This window comes from Pseudopodoces humilis, chromosome 2, assembly GCF_049639895.1.
Source record: "Pseudopodoces humilis isolate 2021_Gansu_Grassland_sample_001 chromosome 2, ASM4963989v1, whole genome shotgun sequence".
Lineage (NCBI taxonomy): Eukaryota > Metazoa > Chordata > Aves > Passeriformes > Paridae > Pseudopodoces > Pseudopodoces humilis.
The window spans coordinates 32,529,175-32,545,437 of record NC_142201.1 but is presented as its reverse complement, the minus strand read 5'-3'; the positions used below and the strand labels follow the sequence as shown (position 1 = coordinate 32,545,437).

Here is a 16,263-nt window from a genome sequence, read left to right as displayed (position 1 = left end):
GTCTTAATGTGGAATGTAACAGCTGACTGGTCCTGTAAATAGTGTTTTATGTAATTGTTCTCCAAAAAGTAAATTATAGGAAAGTGGAATTTTCTTACATTAGAGTCATTGTATTCTTCATTATTTTAGGAACTGACCAGATGCAGCATAGAGCAAAAACCTGACTGAACTTCATAAAGGTTGCTAACTTAATTTATCTAGATGATGATACAGTGGGGTGGGTGACAGAAGATTAACTGAGGAACACTTTTTTTACCAGTCAGGTTACATTATTAAAACGAGTTTAGTTATCGTCACACTGAGAGCTATACATTTTCAGAATTGTTTATTTTTCTACTTGAGCAGCAGCAATCAAGGTGGAGGATCTTACTTGCATATCTGGGGCAAATTTCATAGCTAGAAAATTACATAACAATTTTCATAACTAAATAACTATAGATTTCATAACCTGTATTAGAAAATACTCATGACTCTCTGCAATTTTAAAGTTTAACAAGAGTATGTTTTTATTCTTGAATTGAGTGTATTTTGAAATTGAGGATATCTGAATGAAGTTTTTAACATTTCTACTTTATATAGCCGATAACAAATAGGAATTCTTACATTATAGAGGCTGCACTACTACAGGAATAACTGAAGAAATTTTTTGTTTGTATCTCAGAGCATTCACATATTCCCAGATATTTCCAAATGGATCAAAGCATCTGGTCTATATTGATGTGTATTGATACTTAGCACAGAAAGTTGTAGCAACATTCTCTTTAGCGCCTAAAGCTTTCTGAGTGATATCTTCATGTAATTATCAAAACAAAAACCCACAGCTACAACTTACTTCTTCTGGTTGATATGGAAGCAGAGCTGTCAGGTGGGAAGGAGCCAGCCTGTAAATATCTCGTTAGCCTTTTAAGTGAGCTGGATTATTCTAAAAGTTCGGTTGAGCATGATCATTGAAACCCCTTTCACTCAGGTAAAGTATGTGTAGGATTAACGATATCAATGTTAGCAGGATGGAATTTGGCAACATGGGGTGAATGCATGAAATATTTTGTAATATATATATATATATAAGAAAATATCTTTTCTGGGGACTTTTAACTAACTTTGCCTGGTTTTATAAAGGTTGTGTAGACCAGAAGGGCTTTCGTTCTGTCTTATACAACAGTTTCCAAATATTGTCATGTTTTTTATGTCTCCAGCACTTTGTAAATGCTAACTCATTTATTCTGTGAAAAATACACGTTTGAAAGGCACTTCTCACTGTGAATATAATGGTTTTTATCTACTGCTGGTGCACAAATTAAAATCAGTTTGTACAACGTTGCAACTTGTATCACTTTGGAAATCACTTAAAATGTTTGCCCTGTACTCGATGACTTAATATTGTGGTGAACTACCAAATCTAATACAGAATTGTCTGAATGAACCTGAATTAATCTGTAATGAAACTTTCTCAGCAAGAAACAAAGAATAATGAGCATGTGATGAATTTTTCAAAACTAGAGCAGAAAACAGATGACACTCTGCATGAGCTGCTCGTTTGCAGCAGATGCGAGATGGTCCATTGCTTGTGAGATTATATAAATGTTTATCGTAGTAGTGCACTGTAAACTCTGTGGGTGGAATGATTTTATATTTAGAGAAGGTAAATCCCTTGGGAAGCACTTCCATGGTAGTAGCTCTTTGCCTTCACAGTCAGATATAGGCATGTCTTTTGTTTATATGTGTTTGTGTACAAATAACAGAATGCAGTAAGTAAATTGCCTCAAAACTGCTTTAAGACTGAACTACTTTGTTCTCAGTATGACATGTATATGTGTATATAACATAAATGTGTATATATATATATATATGTGTGTGTGTTGCACTGCCTTAAAACCCACATAAAGAAATGGACATGCAGAGAAGTGAACAGGTTTTCAGGAGCCCAAGATGTTGGATGAGATTGACTGTGTGTCTCTTGGCATCATCCCTTTAATATTAAAATAACCTTTTTTTGATCAGAGAAGTGTTACTGTTTACTTGATTGAAAGAAAATTTTAAAGCGTTCTCTCTGTCCTCGCTACCCAGGCACCCCTTTTTGGCAGTAAATCTGTTGTGTTGTCTTCCTGCTCTGGTGAAGGTTTTTCAGTGCCTATTTCATGTGACACCGTCATTTGAAACAGCGGTGAACTGTTATTCTCACAGTTTATTTGAGACTGACGTGCAAGACAAAGGAGAATGTGTCAGCTGGAGGAAGTGCTCTGCAGGAGGTGGAGAACAGTTATTGCTAACTTCAGACAATAAAAATGCCTTTTGAAGTGTTTTCTGAAAGTAGTACTCGCCCCTGTTCAGCAAACATTTCTGTGTCTCCTGCTTATCCTACTCAAAAACCCCCCAAAAAACAACAACCAAAAAAAAAAAAACCGAAAAACAAAGATTCATCACACTTAGGCCAGCTTCTCTCTAGCACTCTGAGAGTCGATTAATTTCACAAGTCGTGGGAATTGCTGTCAAATAGAGTAGCTGAAAAGATCCACTACCTGCTGTGAAATATTCATGGGGGGCTCTCTTGGCAAAATTGGACCCCCCCCACCCCGACTTAGCTCCCAGGGCCTGGTGAAGAGGGATGGCAGCAGCCCAGCCAGCAGTTGGTATCAGCCTTCACTGGGACAACTGACCAGTGTCAGAGAGATGACTTCACACATACTTTTATACCAAGAGCAATTAAGTGCCTGCAGTCACAGTGCACCTTTGGTTTTTTTGGTGTATATACAGCAATACAAAGATTTATTATGTTTTTAAGGAACACAAATGCACTTACGAGGTTTAAAACAGGGTGACTTATACATGTAAATCAGACAACACTTGTCACGTTGTGAGGGTGAACAGATTTCTCTCTGAAGGACCTTGGCCCTTTGCCATGAAGCTCAAGGCAGAGTGAGATGATCAGCAAGTTTTCTTGTTACAAAAAGAAAATGCATTCTGGCATGTTTTTTACTATTTTGTCCCCCTTCATTACACAGAATATACTGTGCAATTAGAAAGATATTTGCAGCTGATTAGCACACATTATCATTAAAACTGAAAGGGAAGGGCCAGGAGCTGTGTCTCTGAATTCCATTTCCTCTGCAGGGAGTCACTGGCCCACGGATCTGAAGGTAGCTTGTGGTGGGAACAGAAGAGTGCAAAATGTGATAATCTAGGATATTTCCTCAATTAGATGTGTCCTTACAAATTCAGTATCTTGCATGTATTTAGAGTGAGGGAAAAGAAGATAGATGAGAACATACACTTAAAATTCTGTTGAGTTTACAGTCTGAGACTGTCAGTGTATATGGGAGGGATGGACAGCACTTTGGGCAGTGAACTGTGTTGTCTGAGTGTGGTACTGCTTGTAGTGTGTTTTGGGAAGCAGCTGGGATTGTCAGGGTAAAACTCACACTGGCAAACCACTGCACTCTGTGTGTATGTTCCAGTTGCCTATAGTGTTATAGCCTGGGTTGCCATCTTAAAACTCTTGCTCAGTTTTATTCATGCTAGTTAACAAATATTATTTTGGTCACTTTTGATTACCTTTTATATTTGTTTGCTGTTTTAGACTAAAGAAAAGCAATGAAAAAATCCCCTTGAAATGTAAACCAGTTACTTGATACATGCTTCATTTTTAAATGATGGAGGGTGGCTGAAGTGCTCGCTTCTTGGGCCTGTGAACCTTTGCATACAGGCTGCTGGAAAGGGGTGTGACATCAGAGGTATAGCCAGGAGTGCTGTGATGAGCAGTTGGAGCTCCCTGTTGTGAGCACCAATAGTGCATGTGATGTGTTTGAAGTAGCTGGGGTACCTCATGTAGCAAAAGCCTTCTCCTGGACAAAATATCTCTCATTTATAGCAGAGCACTGTCCTGTTACTGGGACTCGTTCCTGACTTTTAGAAGATGGCATGGTGGGCTCATGGCACACTGAGGGATTCTCTATGATTGTGGCCAGCTGAATGCCACTTGGATGCTTTTCCTCAGTGTCCTGTGTCTGCTGGCTCTGCCTGCTGAACTCAACTGAGGTGTATGCCACACTTTTGGTCCATGGCTGCTCATGCTCTTGTTTGGAGGTCCTGTTCCGCTCTTGCAAACGCTCACGTCTCCTGCGGCACAGGAGGTGCAGGCAGCCGTAGAGCAGGACTGCAGCGATGATGAGGAGCAGGACGCTGCTGGTGAGCCAGATTCCCAGTGCCAGCTCTTTCTTGGTGTTGCTCACTGATGCTGGGTCTTGTTCCAGAGTATTAAAAACTCTGCACTGGTCGCTGGAGGGGTTTGCGGACTGGCAGGTCACACACATGATGTATGTTGTGAGGGGAGTCAGGTTTTCAACAACAAAAGAGGAGCGAGTGGTGGGCACCCTCTCTTCCTTCTGAAAGCTCTTTCTGGAATAGCTGGATAGCATGCTGTTCCAGTTAGGGTGGTACATGATGCTGTAAAAGCTGTCAACACAACTGGCCATTTTTGGCCAAATTACCATTGCTGTGTTTCCTGTGATGTTTTGGACGGTTATTCCCATCAGGATGTTGCTTGGGAGTTTTTTTTCCTCTCTTGATGCTGATCTCCCTGTGGAAAGGGCAGATGTTCTTTGGAGAAGCTGCAGCACTGAGGATGTTGTTTGGATCTTAATCGTAGTGCTCTGTAATGTAGGAATGGAGTTTGTTAGGAAAGTATGCTCTCATCTTTGGTACTGCAATGTAAGAATGGGAATGAAAGTTCATAAAGTTTGTGGTGTTTTCAAATGTGTTTCCTTTCCAAGTGAAAGGGTAAACATGAACTTAGAGAAATTCAACCAGAGCTGCTACCTGTACAAGTGGCCAGTTGTATCTTGAGAGATGGTGAATTTTTGCAGAATTTACAATTGGGGAATCACTTCCTTTCACTTTATTTTTTTCCCCAAGTGATTGTAAAAAAAAAATAATGCAGTAGTTGTTTTTTTCTCTAGTCTGTGTATCTTGCATTTTATGTTAAGTGGCAAGAGGGGTTAGCAGGAGTGGATATTGAGGAATAAACGCCTCTACCATCCACAAGTCCTTATTTTTGCCAGTCACAATCAGTTGAAAAACAAAAGCGTATGTGGAAACATGACCACATATTATTTGTCTCCAGTATCTTACATTAGTTTCTTATTCACAAGTTCACATTGGAACACCTTCTTTATGAAAACAGGCTGAGAGAATTGGGGCTGTTCAGCCTGGAGAGGAGAAGGCTCCAGGGAGATCTTATGGCACCTTCTGGTATCTACATACAGCAAGATACAGCAATACAGCTGGAGAGGGGCTTTTTACATTGGCAGATAGTGATAGGACAAGGAGGAATGACTTTAAGCTTAAAGAGGGTATATTTAAATTAGATATTAGGAGGACATTTTTTACTGTGAGGGCAGTGAGGCACAGAATGGACTGCCCCAAGAAGCTGTGGAAGGTATCCCTGCTTGTGGCAGGGATGTTGGAACTAGGTGATCTTTAAGGTCCCTTCCAAGGTTTAAGGTCCCTTCCAATCGCTGTTCTGTGATACTCCCCATGTTTTGCAGTTGAGTTGCACATCTGTATCCACTGCAGCTACACTGCAGCAGTGGCTGTGAACACTCCACATTGGGGGTATCAGTATCACAATATTTAGTCTTGATGCTAATCGGCCTCATGGAAAAGCTTTGTCAAGCTTAGTGAAATACAGCTTTCACTACAGCATACCTTTTGGATAAATAGTGGGGATTTACAAACATTACTAATGCTCTTTGCTGTTCTAAGTAATTTTATGTAATCCCATAGTCTGTCTGCCCTGAATTTATACTCCTCCTCGTCCTCAATTTAAATTAGAAAATCTGCCAGTATTTTGAGATTCTCAGTATGTGTTACCACAGTAAACAGTGAAAGGAAAACATCTCTTTTCTGAAATTTCTCTAAGCACATCAATTAAAGAATATATAATAACAAGCAGTGAGTACTTTCATTTATTTGACTTGGGTTTTATGCTTTCATGGTTGTGATGGTAACTTTTGAAAAAGAGCTTACCTCAGCAATTTAATCTGATTCCTTACTTTGATTGTCAGTTTCCAGTGGCACTCGTGGAAGTTATTTTCCACTTTGAAAGTTTCTCACTTTTTGAGAAACATGACAGTAACACTGTCATTGTTTATGACTTTGTTGTGAAAATTAAATCTAATATTTTTTTAAGATCAAGTTTAAAAATCTTAGGAATCTAATTTCCTGGCTAAATAACAATTAATTATTGAAAATTCTCCTGAGGAAGAAAGCTTATGAGATTTGCTCATAACATATTATGAAATTATTCTGTAAAATTTGTATTTTATACTAGATAGGAGACTGAGAAAATGTATATTTTATGGGATATTTTTTTCATGGGATTTAGATAGAGATATAACATTAATAGTAAGAATTCTGTGCCTGTTTATGTATGAAAATTGTTGCTCAAGGCTTTTGGGTTATACTTACTGGGAAGTGGGAAGAAAAAATATGTATGTTTATTTTCATGACAGTGTAAAACCACGGATGTGACTGATCTGGCTAGATGCTGCTTTTCTAAATCTGTGGTAAATGCACCCTTTTTAATACAGTAACAGTATAAAGGAACTGAGTTTGCTATCAGATAAACTTACCAAACAGACACATTTTGGCATCTACCCAACTACTGCAGATATTAAAACAGGGTGCATTAGTGAGATCAGAGATTTTACTTGCTCAATTACCTTCTCTTTAGCTGGTAGATCCCTATTACTTAAAATTATAATTATTTTTTTATAGAACACTTTCTAACACAGCCTACAAACAATAGTTTCAACAGTTTAATCCTCATGGCATTTTGTAAGTAGAATGAACTATAATTAAATAACAATAACATGCTTCTATTGTTACAAACCGTCAGTTATTAGAAAACATAAAATTACTGACATGTAAATGTTTGGAAAAGCCATCTGATGTTTTTATGGATCGTAAAGTCAGTACTTACCTTCACTCCCTGATGGAAATTCCAGAACAGAATTTCTTTATGGCAATGCTGCTGTGAAAATGTTACAAACACCAAATTTTTTGTATCCCTTTCTACATGAATTATTTCCTGACTGATCTCTCTTTGCCAGTTTGCTTTTTCTTCTCCTCAGATTCTCTGGACTGAATTCTCATTGCTTGGTGATTTCAGTTTTTTTCTCCGATGCTGCTGGTGGCATGGTTTCTTTGTCTCTTCCACTTAAATTCCTGCAAGAGCACATCTTGTCTAAAGATGCTGTTGCCTTGCTTTTCAAAGACCACAGAGGAAAAAAAAAAATAATGTCTTTTCCCCCCTCTCTTGCTTGCCTCCCCTTGGCAGTATGCTGCCTGAGCATCCCTGTTATATACTCTTGTGTGTGGACCAGTGATGCTGTGAGTGATTAATGTTAGCACTTTGATGACATCAGCAACTAACAACTCTCTCCTTTTTTTTTTCTTTTTTTTTTTTTTTTTAATTTAAGTAGGGGAGGGAGCAGGTATAGCTTAAAAAATAATGAATGGCAACATCCCTTCCCTCCCTTTCCACCTCCACCCCCCTCTAGTTAGTGGCTTCTTCCCTAAGAATTTTATGCTTTTGTGTCTCACTGTGGGGGAAGTGGTGTTGGTGTGTAATGTTGTTTTTCCAATCCCTTGTTACAGTTTGGAAAGATCCACTAATCCAACATTTACAGGTGGACTGTAAATTTTAGGTACTTCCCCAGGAGGTTTACATGAAAGATGTATCTTTAGATTGGCTGGCTTCTTATTGTTATGTACGGGCAAGTCTTTTAAATATTGAAATCATGTTTTAAGGGCTTGCTTTTCTATGACAATTCCTGCTGTGTGAAGAGAGATTCCCTCCCCTTAACCTCATGGCAGTAAAAGGCTTTAACCCACTAAAATAAAATTCTCCTTGTGCTGTAGCCAAAGTAGATAATTCTGACATGTTTGGTATAGGAGACCTACCTAATTGGAAACATCAAAACCAAAAAATAAAATCTCATCTTTTAGGGGCAATTGTATAAATCCTTAGTTTATCAGGACATTCATCTGCACATATGTTCTTAAGATTTTACTAATTCTCTCTGCTGTTTTTGCCCCAGACCCCGTTTTTGTATGCGGAGAGCTATGGAAATGCACAGGTTATACTAGAGGGATACAGCTTAGGCTGTCCCCTGGTGGGACCCCTTTGGAGTCTGGCCTTTTAGCCAGCTCTCATGTAACAGCACAACTGTGTTCTAGGATTGTAACAGTTATCCAAATGTCTATTTTAGTTTGCATCTTGCAGAATTTTTAAATTTCTAAGACCTCAGCTGGAAACTGGTCTTTATATAGAGACATACAACATAAATAAAAATGTGCATATTCTAAACTGATTGCTTCAAAATGTGATTTTTAAGTCCTTTTATGAGAATAAAACCCTTTAAGAGCTTGGTAGAGTTTTCTGACTTGAATTCCTACTAACTTAATGCCACGTATTTACGGTCTCTGGTGTTGACTTGCATGGGTAGTTAGGGTGGGATCTGCATTGGAGGGAATGTTCTTCCTGGAAAATCTTCTGTTACAGCTGTGTGTGGAAAGTTTAACAGTATGCTGTTTTCCATGTGTGTATTAGAGAGAATAAAACTGAAAAACACTTAAGGAAATACAACAGTCCATTCTGTAAGAGATGGCCAAGATTCCCTCTAAAATAAAATTTCAGTGTATTAGGAGAACAGCCCACTTGCAGAAATGGAGAATGCTAAGTTAACCAGCACTCTCTTATCTGCAGCTTCAGCAAAAGGTTCCTAAATCCCCACATCACATCAGTCTGTACAGCCTTCACTTTCATAGAAATAAACCTGACTATTTATACAAGCCTTAAAGAATTTCAAGAATTTCCATGAGGTTACATCCCAGACTTAGATTTGCTTTTATCTTGTGTACAGCGAAGAAGTTCGAACAAGAAAGATCCTTATTAATGAGTTGCAGATAGCAGTAATTGCAGAAGGCTTTTTTTTTGTAGTTGAGTACTCAGAGATTTAAAACACCTATTATGAACAGAAAATTTAAATAATTTCTTTCAAGATGTTCTGTGCATAAGATGGAAGATAAAGGAATAGAAGCTGAGCTTTAAATTCAGGGATCTAGACATGGCATTGACTACTTTTACCCTTTTATGCTTGTGTAAATAGATAAGTACAAAAGAGAAAGTGTTTGTGGCTTTATAAATGATAAATGGAAGCTGTCTGCTTGAAAAAAAAGTGCTCATAAATTTGTCTTGCTAATAGAGAGATTTTTGTTGAAGTTCCTGCCTTACAAAAGAGAAACTGTGTATTTAAACTTCTTTCAGAGAGTTAGATACGAAATTTTTGTTTCAGTTTTAATGTGCTTAAAAAAGATATTTAAATTACATTATTATTGAGATAAACAGGCAGACAAAATTCTCATTAATCATATCTGTTTTCCTGTTTTAGGCATTGAATTTGGCATATTCCAGCATTTACAGCAACTACAGGAATTTTGTTGGTCCCCCTCACTTTAAAGTCATCTGTAGACTTCTTGGATATCAGGGCATTGCTGTGGTGATGGAGGAGTTGCTGAAAGTTGTCAAGAGTCTGGTATGCTAATTGTCTTTATTTTTCTGCTAGTCCAAATGGTTTCTTATAGGAAATGTCTCAGGAAACACAAAGTGAAAGTGAGATCCTGGATAAAAGCAATTAAAATAACTTCCACTGAAATTCAATATAAGCTGTATTTGCAGTACTCAATGTCTTGTGTGAGCAAGAGAAATAAGTGCCTTGGTGGCCTGAGCGGTGTTTTGAAAACTTTGAATTCTTCATTGGAGGTTATTTTAATTTGTAGTGACCCGAGCTCTTAGGGCCTAGGTAGGCTCTGGAAAAGTATGAATATTTTAAATTAGTTGATTTCAACTTAAAGACCATACTGTACCTTCACTTCCTTGATACTTTTTGAGAACAGCTGTAGTGTGCTTTCTGCCTGGCACCTAACTTCAGGGCTCTCGTTGATGACACCACTGGCAGATGACTCCTTAACAACAGGAGTTTAACCTCTGTGCTTGATTAGCAGTGCTGTTCAGGCCAGTTTTGAAGACATTATCCACACAGCCTGGGTATCCTATATTGGAAAGGGCCTTCCTTGTAACTGGGAGGAGGTTGAGGCACTGGCTGTTTGCTATACTGTTAGAATCTATATATACAGCTATAGTGCATTGCAGTTAATTTAAGCCAAAGAAATTATATTTTCCTCCCTGCTGCTTGTAGGAGCATGCTGCCAAAATAATCCAACTGCACCAGGGAAAGCTGTGGTATTCATAATTGTACTTCAGGCACTTGACACATTTGGCAGTTTGTTTACAGTAATTCCCACAATGTTCTAAGTACATTTTTTGTGTTCTAGAAAGGGTGAATCCTGCTTGAAAAGGTGCTGTGATTTAATCTTCAGGGAAAGAGGAAGACACTAATATTTTTCAGGATTTGAGTGTCAAGTATTGGCTTGCTGTGTTTTACGAGAGGGGTTTTTTTAATAAGTTAGTGGTAAATTGCCTCAGTTCATTAAAGGTGGCATCTGCCTGATGCAGATGCTTAGATGTAGGGGGACAGATAAGAGAGAGGTATCTACTGGTAGGAAGACAGGCTGACTGGAGGCTGGGACTGGCTCAACTGGTATGTCCAGAAGAACCAGTTTGGGCTGTTGCAGACATTCCTAATCATAGGGGCTTTTTTCATGTGGCTTTTGAACACATTCACATGGTTTTTGAATGGTTTTGAAAGCATTCAAATGCAACTTTTTAAGCAAAAAACTAAAAGTTAGTTAGACAGTAAAGAGTCTGTAAGAGAAAAACATGTTTTCCTCTTTTTTGCCTTCCTGGTCTTAGCTGTTATGCCACAAAGGTGGCTGATGCCATGTGAACTCTTTAAATTGGAAAAAATTGTGTTTTTAAAGATGATGATTGGCAGAATCAAATGCAAGATTTTTAGAGCTGCTTCGGTTCATGTATAGTTTGAATGCAGTTTGTTGTAAAGTTTCATAGTTCAACAGCACTGACATGTTTGCATACATCTGTTTTCTCTTAGCTACAAGGGACCATTCTTCAGTATGTCAAGACCCTAATGGAAGTGATGCCTAAGATCTGTAGGTTACCAAGACATGAGTATGGTTCTCCAGGTTAGTTTTTGTTTTACCATAGCAGCCTTAATAAGATGAAACTAACCACTGTCTTCTGAAACTCATAATTATATCTGTCTTTCCCTCCCTCCTTTTTCTCCTGATCATTAGTTTTTCACCTGGCTTTGGTTTTTAGTTTCCTTTTCTTTCCCCATAAAAAGAATCATTGAATGCTGTGCTTTCTGAAAGTACTCAATGAAGTTTTAACACTTCTGTATGTAGGGAAAAAGAATGACAGTCCACATAGAGACAGCCTTATAACATAATCGATCTTGAGATGGGATGTCCACAATAGTTTCTGTTTCTCATCTTTCTCATAAACATGTTGAGCTTTTGTCTCAGCAAGTTAGCCTCTCACATTTTTTCTGTCTAAATGTCTAATTTAGATGACCCAGCTCTCTGGAACAGCTTCTATTCCCTTTGCCCTCACCAAATGCAGGATAAAAGGTGCTGGGAGACACACTGGTCCTGCCAGAAAAGTTATGTCTGAGGCTTGTGTGGGGTGCATCTTAGCCTCTCAACAGGAGGTGTGACAGTTGCAGAAGAAGAAATGGCATTGAAAGCTGCTTGCCACTATGGAGAAATAATTGGCTAATTAGTATTTATCACATTGTTCCCTGAAATTCTGAATCTGCTTTCCCCTTCAAAATATTCCTCCTCCACAACTTCTAATTAACACAAATTAGTCCTTCCATGTGCCACCCACCTCCTGAGTTTATTTTTCCAGAGTTACTTAGTTTTATTAAATGCCACTCCAACTGGAATGAGGTTGGGTTTTTTCTGCTTCCCACAGCTTGCTTGACGTTCATTACCAATGTTAAACGAAATTGAGGTCTTACTAAGTGTTTCCTTCCTGTTTTTCTCCCTGGAGCATAGAAATGGATGAATCATGGTAGTTAGGAGTATAAAAATAATCTCTCTGGGGCTTTTAGCCATTCATTAAGGTCTGACTGCAAAGGCAGTAGGTATTCTCAAATATAGATAATGCATCACCAGGATCTGTGATGCTACAGGTGACATAAAGAAGCTTGCCAGAAATCCTCACCTGTAAGGGCTAAATATTTGGCAGGAGATGCCCAGAGATTTTAGGAGAAATCTTTCTCTTAAGGTTGAAAGACAATCCATCCTATAGGAAAGGCAAAACTTTACTGGTGCAATGGTAACACACTATTTTCACCTCATATTTACTCTTCCAAAAGAAATGTCATTTGTTTAGATGCCTACTGTACCAAGAGATCAGAGCAACTCTTGGTTTTACAATGGAATATCATACTGAGTTTTAGAATTGGACTGGATCTCAAAACCCCACCTGATTCTCTGCTTCTTTACTGACCCTGTTGCTGTCAGGTTTTGTCTTAACACATGAAGTTTTCATGTTCTGAACTATTTCTAGCAGAGGACACATAATAACCCCCTGGAGAGTCTCTTCCAAGAAATGCAGAAGCAGCCTTTATAGCACTCTCATGCCGTCTCTCCCTTTGCTTTCCAAGTTGCCAGACAGAAAAGGCTTGGGGAAGATCAGGACACCTCCATCGCTCTCTCACATCAAGGGAAAACTGCCCTGTGCTCTGACACCTCCCCATGATGGAGCTGTCTGCCCTTGGAACAGCACTGGCTGATAAAGGAAAATGTTCTCTGATGAGGATGTGCTGTAGATTTTCACCTTTATCGGGAGAGGAACTGCCAGACTGTAGAAGGGCAGGCTCAAAGCGTGCTTCCTTCGGTCACTGTCCTCTTGTTTCTGTGCTAAGTTCTCCACTTTAGCAGTCTTTGCCACACCTTGTTTATGTGTTTTGTCAGAGAAAATGCAAGGCAATACACAACCAGCTGTTGTCTGTTCCTTCCTCTGCCTCCAAAAGCTTCCTCAGAAGTTGATAGTTGTAGTAGTGAGTGAGTGCTGTGGGGTATGTCTGTTTGCTGCTTCTGTTCTTTCATAACTAATAATTTAATAATTTCTTTATAACTGGCACAACCTACATACATATACAGACCAAAGCTGTGATTACAATCTTTAGATGAAGTATGTAGATTTGCATCTATCTAGAGGTAACATGCATTTATTAATTCAGAATTGATTTCCTGAGTCCATTCTCCACTTGCAAAGTGATTTAAGCATGCTCAGTAAGTAAGCCTCTAGCTCTTTCATGCACTTCAGACTTTTCATTTGGAGAGTTTCGTTTGGACTTTGCTGATTGCAACTCCTTGTCTCCGTACATAATCAGCCTTCTAGACTTGTGGATTTCTAAATGGTGATTTATTGCTGCTAAAAGGAGCAGGGTACAGACAGTGGCATCAGAGTTGTTCAGGACTCCTCTTTGCCAAAGGGTTTGTTTCCATAGGAACAGTCTAAAGCAGTGGGGAACTTGTTCATCTTGTAGACATAAAAATATTTGTCTAAAAATACATTAAGCATAAGGATTTTTAAAGGGACCTTTTAAAGTTGCTAAAGCTCTTCAAGGAATATTTGCTTTGTAAGAGTTTAAGCTTGAAATTTCATCTTGGAGATAATGTTTTCTTCTGTTATTTTTTGAGTATTTGAACATGTATTTTCTGCTTTTGATGAATGAATATCCTGCCACTCTGAAGTGTTGTTGAATACCATAAGAAAAAGTAGTTTGTCAGCTCTGTTGTGAGATGAGGCTTTTGCAAGTGGTATACCACCCTTCCAAAATAAACTTTTTAGAAGCTCAATGACCTTAGAAAGATATAAACTTCATGAGAAAGTAGCCAAATTGTGTATTTTTTCCTAAGTGTAATATTTCTGTGTTTCTTCTTTAAAAAAAAAAAAAAATAACAAAATCAAACCAAAGAAACAGAACACTCAAAGGTGGTGCAGGACAAAGCACTTGTTATTCCAGGCCATGACCTCTTGAAATCCCACAAGTTGGCATGGCAGTTTAGGGAAGCCCTCCAAAGCCCCATTCCACCAGCTGCTGTGTTCCCATCTCTCCCTGAGCTGATGATGCTGCTGGCAACACTTTGAGAGCTGTTTCTGTACAGCAGTCTGGCAAAAAAGAGTCTTCCACCCCTTCTTTTTCTGGAATACTTCAGGTCGGAGTCTAATAAGAACTGCATCAAGCCTGGGCTGGGAAGCATGGGGAAGGGCAGCAGTGGCTGGAGGCTGCAGGGAAGCATCACTTGGGGCATAGTGGAAGGGTTTGTAATTCCACCTATTATTCCAGGTTTTTGATCAAACTCAGATAAGGAGGAGAATAATTCAAGTGAGGGCGCAATGGCTTAAATCTGCTTTGGATGAAAGAAATGTATTCATAGGTCTTCCTGAAACTGTCAGTGGAGAAAGACTTGGGAAGGCATCACAGACTATTTGAAAGAATTTGGGGGAAAACCAGATCACCTTGATGATTTTAAGAGGGCATTAAGAATTCATTAGATACACAGAACAATGGAATATTTCTAGCAAAATAAACACAGTGCCCAGGCTCCATGGTCATAATTCCTGGATATGTGTATGTGCTTAAACCTGATGAATTCCCATTGAAGGGAATGAATGCCATCACTGTTGATATGCAGAGTTAATGATATCTCTTGTAAGCCAAAGAAGTATTTGGATGCAACATCTGAAGCTCTCTATGAAAGTGAATATAATCTAAAGGTCATTCTAGCACCCAGTTTCTTGGGAGCAGCTTTGCTGTAGCAGATTAGTAGATTTTGATAATAGTCAAGTCAGTTCTTTGCAGAAAATAACCCAAAACACGACTAGACCAAGAATTATAATCAAGATCCGATTTGTTTGATTCTGTTCTAGAATTAATAGCTCATTTTTGTCCTAATCTTTTAGGTACCAAAATTGTTACAAGCTCTGAAACATGTTTGATTTCAGTCTGTAGGTGTGAATTGAGAAATGAAAGGTGACCAAAGTGAAGGAACCCAACCAGCTTTGAGTTGCATGTGTTGATTTGCTCTGACTTACTAAATTAATCAGCGTACAGACTGCACAGCTGAAACTTGGCATCTGCTGTTTGAGTGCTGTTGAGATAGGATTTTGGAAGTAGAGAGGGACCCTAATCCTTTACTAATCCTCTGTACTGGATCTATTCTAGATCAAAAGTCTTTGCTTCTGTTGAGATCTGTGTAAATCAGAAACTGGGTTTATATAATCAATTACTATGACACCTAATGTCGTCCCATCTGCAGGAATAGAGGGATTTAATTAAAACTTCTTTCTGGGAGAGGAGGAACAAAAAAACCTTGATTCATTTACCTTGCAAAATTCTGTGTATATATAACTAACTCAGTAACTTATGAATTCCACCCCCCAACAGAAATAGAGGAAGAAGGAAGGTTGCAGGCAATTAAGTGAAATTAACTTTCCTAAGACACTTGTTCTTTTTCCAGGGCTTTAGTAGGCATGCATAGTCTTTCATAAAAATACACTTCTGTGTACTGTGCATAAAAGTGCAGGTTTGAATGGCATTGCTCAAACATTAATGAAAACATGATGATGTATTTCTGCCACAGGACTCCACTGGGGAGCAGATTGGTCTTTCATCAGAAATAGACCATGTAGCTCTGTAAACTTTCTTCTGTTTTGCTGGTAAATCAAGCTCTTGATCTAAAGGGAAGAAGTACACTAATGATGGCATCATTTGGAACACCTGCATGCTAAATACTGGCTGTCAGATTTTCAAAATAATATCACAATTTGTTCATGAATGTGTGTGGGTGTGCATATTTATATATCTGTATATGGAGACTGGGACTTTGAGTGAAGAATTAAGGAACTTTGTTAAGGACTTTGAAATGAGCTCTTGTCACCTGGAGTAATTTTTATAGTATGAACCTCAAGCCTCTTTGACTTTTACTATCCTGCTGCTTTTGGGTGGACTTAATGTCTCATTTTGGTTTCAGTCACGCTTTCAGTATGAGTCCCTTGTTTCTGGTCACAGTTCTCTGTGCTGCTCCTGGTTTCTCTCTGTGCTATCCTGCTCTTTTTTATTCACTTTAGGTGACATGGGTTATTCTCAGGATTTCACTTCCCATGAAAAAATATTTCTTGTGTTTCCAGATGTCAGCCTTTCTTCTGAAACTCCCCACAAAACCCACAGGCATGGTAGGAGATTGAGTGGAGTCTGAAAACGC

At 38.7% G+C, this 16,263-nt stretch overlaps 2 protein-coding genes across 3 annotated transcripts in view; one reads left to right on the top strand and one right to left on the bottom strand.

Moving 5' to 3' along the window:
* Positions 1 to 16,263, top strand: part of CYFIP1 (cytoplasmic FMR1 interacting protein 1) — a 74,911-nt gene that overhangs the window by 48,891 nt on the left and 9,757 nt on the right. For both annotated transcript variants that reach the window (XM_005516509.3, XM_014250331.2), the window contains exons 24-25: positions 9,453 to 9,596; positions 11,073 to 11,163. In XM_005516509.3, coding sequence (XP_005516566.1) covers positions 9,453 to 9,596; positions 11,073 to 11,163 — 235 coding nt within the window. The remainder of the gene's footprint in view (positions 1 to 9,452; positions 9,597 to 11,072; positions 11,164 to 16,263) is intronic.
* Positions 2,720 to 7,313, bottom strand: LOC148184829 (fibronectin type III domain-containing protein 9-like). The gene is made up of 2 exons (XM_088051761.1): positions 6,980 to 7,313; positions 2,720 to 4,649 (listed from the first exon to the last, which is right to left on the bottom strand). Exon 2 carries the CDS (start codon positions 4,527 to 4,529, stop codon positions 3,822 to 3,824), a length of 708 nt encoding a protein of 235 aa, XP_087907887.1. The 5' UTR covers positions 4,530 to 4,649; positions 6,980 to 7,313; the 3' UTR covers positions 2,720 to 3,821.